Below are 13474 nucleotides of genomic sequence, written 5' to 3' on the forward strand. Positions count from 1 at the left end.
GTAAACTTTGGAGGGAGAGGCTCTAGGTGGTCAAGGTCATCCGGCCGTGCTCCGTGGGCCCCGGCTGCGCTCTGTGGGTGCACAGAGCGGGGTGCCACGCTCTCAGCCTCTCCTTCCTCTTCGCAGGGCCACAAGGGCAACAGGGGCGACTCCATCGATGTAAGTTGCGGGGGGTTGGGGGGTGTTGCCTTGCGGGCCTTGGTCTGCTCTCCTCACACTCTCTTTCTCCACCCCCCCCCCCCCCCGAAAGCAATGCGCCCTGGTCCAGTCCATCAAGGATAAGTGTCGTAAGTACATGGTTTTCTGCCGTCCCGTCTGTCTGTGCGTCTGAGGCTCTCACACTGCAGACACGGCGTTCACTCTCTTCTCTCTCTCTCTCTCTCTCTTGCAGCCTGCTGCTATGGTGAGTTGACCTCAACGATCTGCCTTTCTTCCGAGGGAAGCGAGGGCCCCCCCCGCGCCCCCATAGGCAGCGTTTGCCTGGACCCCCTGCCCCGCGCTGCTTTCCCAGGGCCCCTGGACCCCCCCGCGCCCCCATAGGCAGCGTTTGCCTGGAACCCCTCCCCCTGCGCTGCTTTCCCAGGGCCCCTGGAATGCCCCGTCTTCCCCACGGAGCTGGCCTTTGCCTTAGACACCTCGGAAGGTGTCACTCAAGATGCGTTCAACCGCATGAAAGACGTGCTCCTGAGTGTCGTGGGCAACCTGACCATCGCGGAGAGCAACTGCCCGCGCGGCGCCCGCGTGGCCGTGCTCAGCTACAACAACGAGGTGACCACGGAGATCCGCTTCGCCGATTCCAGGAAGAAGTCGGCGCTGCTGAACAAGATCAACAACCTGCAGGTGTCTCTGACGCGCAAGCAGCAGAGCCTCGACGCGGCCATGTCGTTCGTGGCCAGAAACACGTTCAAGCGCGTGCGCAGCGGCTTCCTGATGAGGAAGGTGGCCATCTTCTTCAGCAACAGGCCCACGCGCGTGTCCCCCCAGCTCAGGGAGGCCGTGCTGCAGCTCTCGGACGCGGGCATCACCCCCTTGTTCCTCACGAGCCAGGAGGACCGGCAGCTCATCAACGCCCTGCAGGTCAGTGCTCGGGCGCTGCTGGCCCCGCCTCTCTCCCAGGCACATCCCGGTCCCCCCCGGGACCGTGAGACCGAGAACTTCCAGGGATTCTCTTATGGCTCTGGCCCTGGGGGGCATCCACGTGGCTGTCACGCATCCCTCCAGGACACATGGTGACCCTGAGGCTCCGTGCTCTGTTTGGCCGTGGCTGATGCTTGCTGCCCCTGCTGGGGGTGCCACAGCTCGTTTGCTTTCTTCCTGGGGGCCTGGACGTTGGGGTCAGTCTGGCTCCTCACAAGAGGGCCCGGGTGCTCACTCTGAGCTGCGGGCTTGGGAATCCAGCGTGCCGCCCCCCCGGGGGGGGGTGTCAGCAGTGCCCGTGTGTGAGGGGCCCTTTATGTCTCTTCTCTTTTGTGGGTCCGGTGACCCAGCGCCACGAGCTATTGATTGAGCATTGACTCGTTCACCAGTCATTCACTCCAATCAGTTAGGAGTTAAATGAAGACTGACGATTGTACGCCGGGCACCGTGGTGGGCAGGACTTTTCGCATGAGTCAGCAGAGATTTTCTTACTTGCTCTGTCACTCACAAGACCTGAGAGGGTGGGGGATGGCTGGAGCTCACAGCTCTGGGCTGCTGCCACTGCTACAGTAACGCCAAGGCGTCCGTCCTCACTGTCTGCTGCAGGAACCCACTGGTTCTCTGCTCTCTGTGCATCGTCTTGTTGAATTCTCCCAAAAGCCCCGTTAGGAGAGTACCACGTCTCCACCTTGCAGTCCCAAAGAGGCTGCATAATTTTGATTTGTGGATGGGCATTCAGCCCAGTGATTGAATGCTGGTTCAGCGTCCATGTCCCATATCAGAGGACTTGGGTTCAATCCCCGGCTCTGGCTCCTGACTCCAGCTCTCTGCTAAGGCAGACTCTGGGAGGCAGTGGTGTGGCTCCAGGACTTGGGTGCCTGCCACCCACATGGGAGACCCAGGAGGAGTTCCCGGCTCCCAGATCCAGCCTGCTGGGCACTTGCCACTGCAGGCATTTGGAGAGTGGACAAGTGGATTGGGATGTCTCTGTCTGTTCTCTCTCTCTCTTTGTCTTCCTCATAAACAAATAAAAACATGGGTTCAGATCCAGCATAAAGTAAAGAAGTGGGATTTGAACCTGAGCTCCTCTTATTAGACTTTAGCCTGTTTTCCTGTTGTACTCCAGATGAGAAGATATGGATGCGCCCTTGATTGATTCCTTAGCTTTATTTTCCGGTAGTTTCTCATCACGCAGGTGTCTGCTAATCGTTTACTCTTGTTTCAACCAGATCAACAACACGGCGGTGGGGCACGCCCTTGTCCTGCCCCCCAGGAGGGACCTGGCCGACTTCCTGCAGAATGTCCTCACCTGCCACGTCTGCCTGGGTAAGCCGCGTCCCTGCCCCGCTGCCGTGGCACACGGGTCTCTGCAGAGGGACGGCTGCGTGAAAAATCGTGATCGCTAGAAAGAGCTTGAGTTACACCAACAGTCACAAACCCATACGTCTACCGCTGTGTGCACGTGGCGTGGGTTCCGTACGCAGAGGGGACCGTCCACAGCACAGTGTCTGGTGGGCAGGGGACTAGCTCTCTCCACAGGTGACACAGGAGAACGTGGGCTCTGCTCACATTTTGACCTTGGTCTCTAGCATCAAAACGTGGGTCTAGACTCTTCCTAGATCACGCGTGTTCAAAGAGTGGAAAACAGCTAAGATAATTCCTTTTGACTTTTCTTTTTTGAAGTGCCAGTACTGTGGTATACCGCAGGATTTTCGCTGATTGATTTCTTTAATCCAGTACATCTTTGGTGATGAAAACAGGATTCTGGCCACACTTGAGGCAGCCAGACACGAATGGGTTTGCATTTTATGTGACAGCTTTGATTTCCGGACTCCTGGCAGAGCGATGTGTGGTCGCACACAGCGGGAGTCACAGAATGATGGCTACTCTGCTTCTTTGTAGACATCTGCAACATCGACCCATCCTGTGGATTCGGCAACTGGAGGCCGTCCTTCAGGGACAGGCGGGCGGCGGGCAGTGATGTGGACATTGACATGGCTTTCATCCTGGACAGCTCTGACACCACCACGCTGTTCCAGTTCAACGAGATGAAGAAGTACATCGGGTACCTGGTCAGACAGCTGGACATAAGCCCGGACCCCAAGGCCTCCCAGCACTTTGCCAGAGTGGCCGTAGTGCAGCACGCACCCTATGAGTCCCTGGACAACACCAGCGTGCCCCCCGTGAGGGTGGACGTCTCCCTGACGGACTATGGCTCCAAGGAGAAGCTGGTGGACTTCCTCAGCCTGAGGATGAAGCAGCTGCCGGGGACTCGGGCCCTGGGCAGCGCCATTGACTACACCATAGAGAGCGTCTTCGAAAGCGCCCCCAACCCGCGCAACCTGAAGGTCGTGGTCCTAATGCTGACGGGCGAGGTGCAGAAGCAGCAGCTGGAGGAGGCCCAGAGGGCCATCCTGCAGGCTAAGTGCAAGGGCTACTTCTTCGTGGTCCTGGGCATCGGCAGGAAGGTGAACGTCAAGGAGGTGTACAGCTTCGCCAGCGAGCCCAGCGACGTCTTCTTCAAGCTGGTGGACAAGTCCACGGAGCTCAACGAGGAGCCCCTGATGCGTTTCGGGAGGCTGCTGCCCTCCTTCGTCGGCAGTAAGTCCTGCACCCCGAGCGGGAGCCTGGGCCTGGGTTTGTGCTGGCCACACCCTTGGCTGGCCACACAGCGGGGCGGGGTGGGGGGCAGTCGTGGGAAAGACAGCTGATGTGAATTGTTTGTTCATTTGACAAATACCTATCGACACCTGCCACGTGCCAGAAACGCCTCTGGGAGCCGAGTCCATGGGGGACACATGGCAGCAGTCCCTGCTGTTCACGCATTGATTCTGTGGGATTTGAGCAGGCACTGTTGCGTCACTAAGAGTTTACAACCGTGTGGGCAGCTCCATGTCTGTCACGCATGGTGTAATAAGCTGGCGTGTTATAAGGGGAGTGTCTCCTCTTGGAGGGAAACTTCTAGAAGGGGCTGTACTGATGTGGGCTTAGCGACCCACTGCATTGTGCTTGAACACCTCTGGGTCGTTGCTGTCCGGGCTCCCCCTCCCCAGAACACTCTCCACCCCTGCTGTAGCAGAAAATCCACCTTCGGAGCTCTTCTCCCACTGCCCCTGCTCGCTGGGAGCGTGGTCTGCTCACGGTAAATCCAGACACACATTCACAGCGTCTATGACACGGCTGCGGCTGCACGTTTACAGGTGTGCGGTCCCCAAGGGCCTGATGCCCCACGGTCTGTCAGTCACCATCGCATTCCCCAGAGAGTGCAGGGTGCACAGCCGACGTCCCACAGGCAGGCACTGAACCAGTGAGGAAGCCGCAGGTACAGACAGACACGTGCGCACTCTAAGTTCCTTACTCAAGGGGAACGTAAGGTCAGTGACATCGCTGTGTTTGTGGAGGTCTGTCCCCGCAAAGACGCAGGGAAAAGATGTGAAGCCAAGAAAGCCAGTTTTACCAGGGGCCATTGTTCTGCCTTCAGAGCGTGGAAACCGAAAGCCTCGTTCAACAAAGCATTAAAAAAATACTAGAAGTAATTGGATTATAATTTGACGTTGGAGAACTTGGAACTCGTTAAACTCTTTCCACTTCGTTGCCCTTTCATTCCCGTCTTCTGTCTCACATTGAGTAAATATTATCCCTAACCTAATCACCCGAGTCTGGCCAAATAGGACATATTTTCTTAAGGTTTTTATGGATCAAGTACCGCCGTGCCTGATGTGTAAAGTCCCTGGGCTTAGCTTGTCTGGAGGAATTACTTAATTCAAATATTCACAGGTTAAATGCCATGTGATCCATTTAACTCACACGGGATTATCTTCCAGGTGCCTCGCGAGTAGTTCAGACGGCTTCTCTCTGTTCTCCCCTAGGTGACAATGCGTTTTACCTGCCCCCCGACATCAAGAAACAGTGTGACTGGTTCCAAGGGGACCAACCGGCAAAGAATTCCATGAAGTTTGGTCACAGACAAGTGTAAGTGATTTTCGCGAGGGTGTCGAAAGTCGTAGTGCGGAGGAACGCCGTGTTCCTCCAGCTGCTCCCGGCTTCGTGGACGAGCCCCCTGAAATCCAGAGTGTGTGGCCTCCGGAATGTTCCAGGCGGACACTCTGCAAAAACGTCTGTCCCACCAGCTGGCTTGCGCTGCATAGCAAATTACCCGAGATCCCAGTGGCTTCAACCCAGAGCACTTTACTTACTTGTGGTTCTCTGGGTTAGCAGTTTCTGGCTAGACTCCTCCCCGGGGAGTCTTCTCTGCTCCACTGGTCCCTCAGGCTCTGGTGGGTAAGCAGAACCTGATCCCGCAGGGTGGTGACAGAGGGGAAGTGCCCAGCGCCTGTGCAGATCTGAGCTAGAGTTGCTACACTGTTACTTCTACCAGCAGAGAGTGAGGCGTGGGCAGGCAGACTTGATGGGAGGTCCTGCCACCTGCTCATCTCTGCGCAGCTGCAGGGAGCTGGTGCCAGGAAGCTCGGAGCTGTGTGCCCTGCCCCAACTCTAGGGCCAGAGAGGAGGGCAGTGGACACAGGCCCAGGTGGGGGCAGGGCTGCAGCCAGTGGGCCCTGCAGGGTCAGCAGTCTGTGCCCCTCAGGAGAATGCTACAGGTGCCCCTCTTTGGGGGAGGCAGGGGTTCTGACCTTTGTACTGGATAAGAGGGTTCAAATAGATCCTTGAGAAATGAATGCCTGGCTTAGCTCCAGGGTGGGGAGAGAGAGCGCCTCTTCCTTCTGCAAACCCGTCTCTCCGTGACCCCTGGCCTCCTCTGGGGGAGTGGCTCCAGATCTCAGTAGAGTAAGCTGACCCTCTCTGCCCGGGCAGCTGTGACCTTCGTCTGGGTGCTGGGGTGCCGGTTCTGCTTGGTATAGCCTCAGAGTTCTGGGTTCCCAGCTGTTAGTTTCCATATTACTTCCGCAGAACATTCCCTACAAGTGGCTCATCTCTCTTATCTTGGGGAAAATAGAATGAGCAGAGTAACTTAACAGTTCAAGTTCTGTGACATCGGCTTGAAGATAGACTGCATGTGACGCGTAGCAAGATACCGCTAGAGAATAGAGGACTTTCACCAAGAGCAAGGAAGTGGCAGAGTGTGCGTCTGCTCAGCGCATGGCTTTCTTTTTAGGGTTTATAATAACTCCAGAATGATAACAGACCCACATACACAGGGACAGAGATTAAGGCCAGCAAACCGTACACACCCCCAACAGTGAGCTCTCTGGTAACTTTGCAGTTGTCTGGGAGCCTGGGAATTGTCCAGCTCAACATGGCTTGCTGTTGAGTGGATATTTTCCTTAGAGTGAAAGTAGTCGTTTGCTGATTTTAATTTTTGGTGTTTATGCTTCAATTCATTAATTTATAAAATTAGAACATTAAATATTATGATTTGTCATTCTCTCAGCTTTTCTCTGCCTTTATTTTAGAAATTAAAGCTATCAGATGTATTTATGGTACAATAGGTAACGATAGTACAATAATAATAGTACAGTCTTTAATGATTCTACTTTTATAAGCTGTTCAGTATCTTTTTAGTGGCACACATCCTAAAAAATAGGAATTTAATCTTTTTTAAAAGATTTATTTATTTATTTGAAAGATTTGAAAGGCAGAGTTGCAGAGAGGCAGAGGCAGAGAGAGAAGTCTCCATCCGCTGGTTCACTCCCCAAATGGCTGCAATGGCCGGAGCTGAGCTGATCTGAAGCCAGGAGCCAGGCGCTTCTTCCAGGTCTCCTACGAGGGTACAGGGGCCCAAGGACTTGGCCCATCTTCTGCTGCTTTCCCAGGCCACAGTAGAGAGCTGGATCAGAAAAGGAGCAGCCAGGACTTGAACCAGCATCCATATGGGATGCCAGCACCGCAGGTGGAGGCTTAGCCCACTATGCCACAGTACCAGCCCCAGGAATTTAATCTGAAGCATTATACATAATCCAAAATAAATAAATAAATAAACCTGCTGCATAGTTTTGCTAAAACAGCAGATTTCACATGCTTTATGGGATATGTTTTGTTAGTCCATGAAAGTATCAGTAGAGGTAATATTTAATCTGTTTTAACAGAAATGTTCCAAATAATGTTACTTCAAGTCCAACATCTAAACCAGTGACCACAACAAAACCAGTGACCACCACAACGAAACCAGTAACCATTGTCAACCTACCAGCTGCAAAGCCAGCCGCTGCGAAGCCTGTGGCGGCAAAGCCCGTGGCCGCAAAGCCCGTGGCCACCAACCCTGTGGCCACAAAACCTATGGCCGCCAACCCTGTGGCCGCAAAGCCCGTGGCCGCCAACCCTGTGGCCACAAAACCCGTGGCTGCCAACCCAGTAGCCGCAAAGCCCGTGGCCGCCAACCCTGTGGCCACAAAACCCGTGGCTGCCAACTCGGTGGCTGCAAAGCCTGTGGCTGCTAACTCCGTGGCTGTGAAACCAGTGGCTGCCAGCCCGGTGGCTGCCAAGACAGCCACGGTGAGACCTGCAGTGGCTGTGAAGCCAGCAGCAGCAAAGCCAGCAGCCGGAAGGCCCCCTGCCGCTGCTGCAAGACCAGTGGCCAGCAAGCCCGAGGCCCCCAAGCCACAAGCTGCCAAACCAGCCGCTGCCAAGCCTCTGGGTAAGAAATCCCTGATTAGGGCTGCTTGTTCCAGGCGGGGCCCGAGAAGCCTGCTTAAGCAGCAGTGGAAATGAGAGTCGTTGATCTGGGACCTGTCCATCTGGGCGGGGTATCTGGCCAGAGCACGGGAGATGTTGCCCTGTTCTGTATCGGGAAGTCGTCTCTCTTAGGACCCCTGGGAGGCTGCTGGGTTCCACACGGAGCACAGCTGAAGGGTCTGCTGCCTCGGCTGCCCACCCCGTGCCCGCCGTCTCGCCTTGGGGAGGGCTGGGAGCTCCCCATTCTCTCTGGGACCTCAGCGGGGCACAGTCCATCTTGCGTGAGAAGCCAGGTGTCTGAGGCTAAAGGGGCGCGGGCCTCAGGAGAAGCTGGGTTCAGACGCCGTCTGGGGGTGTGAGGGGAAGACAGCAGACGCCTGCTGCCGGCTTGCAGGAGCCACGCCACGTTCCCACGCCTGGTTTCTGGAGCTGCTTGGATACGAAGGCTTGGAAAGCCTCGCACAGGCCCCGTGAACTTGGTGAAGGGCCCTGTGTTTTCTGCGCGGGGCCTGTTCTGGACCTGGCGCTTTGGCTCCCATCAGCCTCTGCGTTACGGCAGATTCCCGCTAGGAGGACAGCAGGCCCTCACGCAGCTTGCTGAAGGAAAAAGAGGTTTCCGGAATGAATCCCACATTCCACGTCCGGGGGTGCCGAGGGCGGTGTGCACGGGAGCTGTCTGCCACCACAGGATGTCAGACGTCCCCCGTGCGAGCGTGCGTGCATGCGTGTGTGTCACAGTCCCTTGCCTCTCACTCTTCCCTCCACGCCCTGCCGTGCCGTGTCTTCCAGTGAAGCCGTCCCGGCTGCAGGTGGCCGAGATCACGGAGAGCAGTGCCAGGCTGCAGTGGGAGAGGCCTGAGCCCCCAGGGCCTTACTTCTATCATCTCACCGTCACCATGGCCCCAGACCAGGCCCCGGTCCTGAAACAGAACCTCACGGCCACGGAGCGCGTCCTCGGGGGGCTGCTGGCGGGGCAGACCTACCACGTGTCGGTGGTCTGCTACCTGAGGACGCAGGTCAGAGCCACCTACCAAGGAACCTTCAGCACCAGTAAGTGCACCCAAGACGACTTGGCAGCCGCTGTCCGCGTGGATCTGTGCCGAACAGGCAACCCAGCTTGAAAGCTAACTCATCCCATGAGCTCCGTTCCTCCAGGCTTTATAAAGCCTGATGGAGAACAGGTTTCCTGTGCAATGTGGTCCTGCTTTTGGGGTCCTGGCTGCTTTGTGCAGGAAACCAGACCCACTTGGCCCAGCTGCGGCCCAGTCAGGCCTGTAGCTGGGGCAAGACGGCCTTGTCACCTGGCGGGGGCTCTGCCCTGCCCACCCACCCCCGTCCCTGTTTCTGTGTGCACTGAGCAGTTGCTGGTTCCCCAGGGAGCACTGGTGGAGTCCACGATGCACTCATCCCCGGGGTGTGGGACGCCCGGGGCATCAGCAGGGAGGAGCCCACCTCCTCCTTCCTCGGTCCTGGTGTGCCCGGGCTCTGCCCTCTGCTGTCCCCCAGGGCTCCTCGGCATCCCTGAGGCCAGCCGCGTGCCCCCCCATCCTGCCTCACCTGCTCCTTGTGAGATTCTTCTGCGCCCCCCCATTCGTCGTGACCCCACTGCCCCGTGGATGTGAAGGGGGGAGGCCCAGGACCCATGCTTGAGCCACCCCGGGTTAAGCACACAGAGATGTGAGTCCAGAGAGCCAGCCTGCCTAGGATTGAGACACTGGGAGATGAGAGGGTGTGTCCAGCGATTGCCCCCAGGCTTGTCAACAGAGACCCCACACGGCCTAGTGAGCTGGGAGTGTGGGTGCTGCTCAGAGCTCTGCTCCCGGGGCTCGCCCTGAGCTAGGACGGTCAGCTGCCTGCTAGCGCGTGTGCTTTCCTTTCCAGAGAGACCTCAGCCTGCAGCTCTGCAGCCCCCACGCTCAGCCTCCAGCGCGGCCATCAACCTCATGGTGAGCACAGAGCCGCTGGCGCCCACGGCGACAGGTGAGCTGTCAGGAGCGAGGGCCGTCCGCGGCACCCAGACGACTTCCATCCCCACTTGTTAGAGTCTTGTGCCAGGGCATCAGCCTGGGTTCTACTTCTCGGGCCGCGCACGGGCTCTGGGGGAAGTTCCAGACCAGTCTGTCCAGCCAAACATCGTTTCATTTGGCAATTTCCCAGGTGTGGGTGGAGACCCCCCTTGTCTGTGCCCAGACTCAGCGGCTTCCCCAAGGCCTCACACAGGGGCCAGAGCTGATTCGGGGGCTGGTCCTCGTTCCCCAAGCACACGCCCCGTGCGTCTGAGCCAGGGTATGTGCTCATCTGCTGTCAAGTTAGCAACTTCTTAGACGTGGTTCGGGAGCTGACGGCTGCTGGTTCCGTGCTGGGTGTTGGGTCCCTGAGGGCCTGTAACTCCTCACGCCACACTGTGTGGTGGCTTGTCTGTCCGTGAGAAGCCGAGGATTGCAAAGGCCCATCTGCTTCGCACCAGGCTGGTTAGCAGAAGATGTTGGTACTAATACGTGAAGTCATGGTTCCTGGGAAAGTTAAGGTGATGCGGCTTTACAGACCCCAAAGCCAAAGGGGTTTTGCAATCTCTTACTTTGGTGCAGCTGTCAGTCACGAGGAGGGAAGTTCCACCCACTGCAGTTCTCACTTCTACGACTGGTTATGAGACACGGCGTTTGTTGCCTGCTGTGCTGCGTGTCTGTCATGCTGGGCGTACAAGCAGCCATGTTGGCTGGGGAAGTTTTAGGCGTATGACAAGCGTTTACCAGGCATTGTCAGAATCGACCGCGTATTGTGTTTGAGCCATGGCGCGCGTATTCCTGTTTGCTCCTTCCACTCTGAGTGTTAAAAGGTGACGTTTGTTTCTCCATCTGACCCTCCCTGTAGTGTCTGTCTCACCTGTGTTTAGACGTGTGTAGACGAGTCTCTGCGTGTTCCGACCCACTTTGAGGCTGTTGGAGGAGCGGAGGCCTCTTGAGTCCCTTAGGTCACGAGCGTGCTTCCTGCCCCTGGTGGCCTTGCACATCTATGGGAACCTGGATTTACAAGACGAGTGCATGCAGGTGCAAAACTCGAAATCCAGAATATGCATTCCCACCAACTTTTTGAAGACTCCTCATCCCTACGTATGTCTGTCTACCTCCCTGCCTCACCGTCAATCATGTACCAGTGTCTATCATCATCTATCATTGTGTATTATCCGTCCTTTACCATCCACCTGTCTATGTGTCCTTTAGAAGGTCACATTCCATAATGGCGTGACGTCAGGAGCCACTGCAGAGAAGATGGCCACGGCAGTCCTATAGTTCTACAGCCACAGCAGTCCTATAGTTCTATAGCCACACCAGTCCTATAGTTCTATAGCCACGGCAGTCCTATAGTTCTACAGCCACATCAGTCCTATAGTTCTACAGCCACAGCAGTCCTATAGTTCTATAGCCACGTCAGTCCTATAGTTCTATAGCCACGTCAGTCCTATAGTTCTATAGCCACGGCAGTCCTATAGTTCTACAGCCACGTCAGTCCTATAATTCTATAGCCACGTCAGTCCTATAGTTCTACAGCCACATCAGTCCTATAGTTCTACAGCCACATCAGTCCTATAGTTCTACAGCCACGTCAGTCCTATAGTTCTGCAGCCACGGCAGTCCTATAGTTCTGCAGCCACGTCAGTCCTATAGTTCTATAGCCACGTCAGTCCTATGGTTCTATAGCCACAGCAGTCCTATAGTTCTATAGCCACGGCAGTCCTATAGTTCTATAGCCATGTCAGTCCTATAGTTCTACAGCCACGTCAGTCCTATAGTTCTACAGCCACGTCAGTCCTATAGTTCTATAGCCACGTCAGTCCTATAGTTCTATAGCCACACCAGTCCTATAGTTCTATAGCCACGTCAGTCCTATAGTTCTATAGCCACACCAGTCCTATAGTTCTATAGCCACGTCAGTCCTATAGTTCTATAGCCATGGCAGTCCTATAGTTCTACAGCCACGGCAGTCCTATAGTTCTACAGCCACAGCAGTCCTATAGTTCTACAGCCACGGCAGTCCTATAGTTCTATAGCCACGTCAGTCCTATAGTTCTATAGCCACGTCAGTCCTATAGTTCTATAGCCACAGCAGTCCTATAGTTCTACAGCCACGTCAGTCCTATAATTCTATAGCCACGTCAGTCCTATAGTTCTACAGCCACAGCAGTCCTATAGTTCTACAGCCACAGCAGTCCTATAGTTCTACAGCCACGGCAGTCCTATAGTTCTACAGCCCGGCCAGTCCTATAGTTCTACAGCCACGTCAGTCCTATAGTTCTACAGCCACGGCAGTCCTATAGTTCTACAGCCACGGCAGTCCTGTAGTTCTACAGCCATGGCAGTCCTATAGTTCTACAGCCCGGCCAGTCCTATAGTTCTATAGCCATGGCAGTCCTATAGTTCTACAGCCACGCCAGTCCTATAGTTCTATAGCCACACCAGTCCTATAGTTCTATAGCCATGGCAGTCCTATAGTTCTACAGCCACATCAGTCCTATAATTCTATAGCCATGTCAGTCCTATAGTTCTATAGCCACAGCAGTCCTATAGTTCTATAGCCACGGCAGTCCTGTAGTTCTGCAGCCACAGCAGTCCTATAGTTCTATAGCCACGTCAGTCCTATAGTTCTACAGCCACATCAGTCCTATAGTTCTACAGCCACGTCAGTCCTATAGTTCTACAGCCACAGCAGTCCTATAGTTCTATAGCCACGCCAGTCCTATAGTTCTATAGCCACGGCAGTCCTGTAGTTCTGCAGCCACGTCAGTCCTATAGTTCTGCAGCCACGGCAGTCCTATAGTTCTATAGCCACATCAGTCCTATAGTTCTATAGCCACGGCAGTCCTGTAGTTCTACAGCCACAGCAGTCCTATAGTTCTGCAGCCACGGCAGTCCTATAGTTCTATAGCCACGTCAGTCCTATAGTTCTATAGCCACGTCAGTCCTATAGTTCTATAGCCACAGCAGTCCTATAGTTCTACAGCCACGTCAGTCCTATAATTCTATAGCCACGGAAGTCCTATAGTTCTACAGCCACAGCAGTCCTATAGTTCTACAGCCACAGCAGTCCTATAGTTCTACAGCCACGGCAGTCCTATAGTTCTACAGCCCGGCCAGTCCTATAGTTCTACAGCCACGTCAGTCCTATAGTTCTACAGCCACGGCAGTCCTATAGTTCTACAGCCACGGCAGTCCTGTAGTTCTATAGCCATGGCAGTCCTATAGTTCTACAGCCCGGCCAGTCCTATAGTTCTATAGCCACGTCAGTCCTATAGTTCTACAGCCACATCAGTCCTATAGTTCTATAGCCATGGCAGTCCTATAGTTCTACAGCCACGCCAGTCCTATAGTTCTATAGCCACACCAGTCCTATAGTTCTATAGCCATGGCAGTCCTATAGTTCTACAGCCACATCAGTCCTATAGTTCTACAGCCACGTCAGTCCTATAGTTCTATAGCCACAGCAGTCCTATAGTTCTATAGCCACGGCAGTCCTGTAGTTCTGCAGCCACAGCAGTCCTATAGTTCTATAGCCACGTCAGTCCTATAGTTCTACAGCCACATCAGTCCTATAGTTCTACAGCCACGTCAGTCCTATAGTTCTACAGCCACAGCAGTCCTATAGTTCTATAGCCACGCCAGTCCTATAGTTCTATAGCCACGGCAGTCCTGTAGTTCTGCAGCCACGT

The 13474-nt window shown here is 55.0% G+C and overlaps 1 protein-coding gene across 6 annotated transcripts in view; it reads left to right on the forward strand.

Annotated features, from left to right (window-relative positions):
* Positions 1 to 13474, forward strand: part of COL6A3 (collagen type VI alpha 3 chain) — an 89237-nt gene that overhangs the window by 66713 nt on the left and 9050 nt on the right. For 5 of the 6 annotated variants that reach the window (XM_089328865.1, XM_089328867.1, XM_089328868.1 and 2 more), the window contains 10 exons: positions 127 to 159; positions 251 to 287; positions 392 to 403; positions 584 to 1077; positions 2367 to 2463; positions 3040 to 3738; positions 5007 to 5109; positions 7185 to 7732; positions 8560 to 8820; positions 9652 to 9750. In XM_089328865.1, the coding sequence (XP_089184991.1) occupies positions 127 to 159; positions 251 to 287; positions 392 to 403; positions 584 to 1077; positions 2367 to 2463; positions 3040 to 3738; positions 5007 to 5109; positions 7185 to 7732; positions 8560 to 8820; positions 9652 to 9750 (2383 nt within the window). The remainder of the gene's footprint in view (positions 1 to 126; positions 160 to 250; positions 288 to 391; positions 404 to 583; positions 1078 to 2366; positions 2464 to 3039; positions 3739 to 5006; positions 5110 to 7184; positions 7733 to 8559; positions 8821 to 9651; positions 9751 to 13474) is intronic. The other variant, XM_089328864.1, reaches the window with a different exon arrangement.

Source organism: Oryctolagus cuniculus, chromosome 3 (genome assembly GCF_051225735.1).
Source record: "Oryctolagus cuniculus isolate XC-2025 breed Fujian yellow rabbit chromosome 3, ASM5122573v1, whole genome shotgun sequence".
In the NCBI taxonomy this organism is placed as follows: Eukaryota; Metazoa; Chordata; class Mammalia; order Lagomorpha; family Leporidae; genus Oryctolagus; species Oryctolagus cuniculus.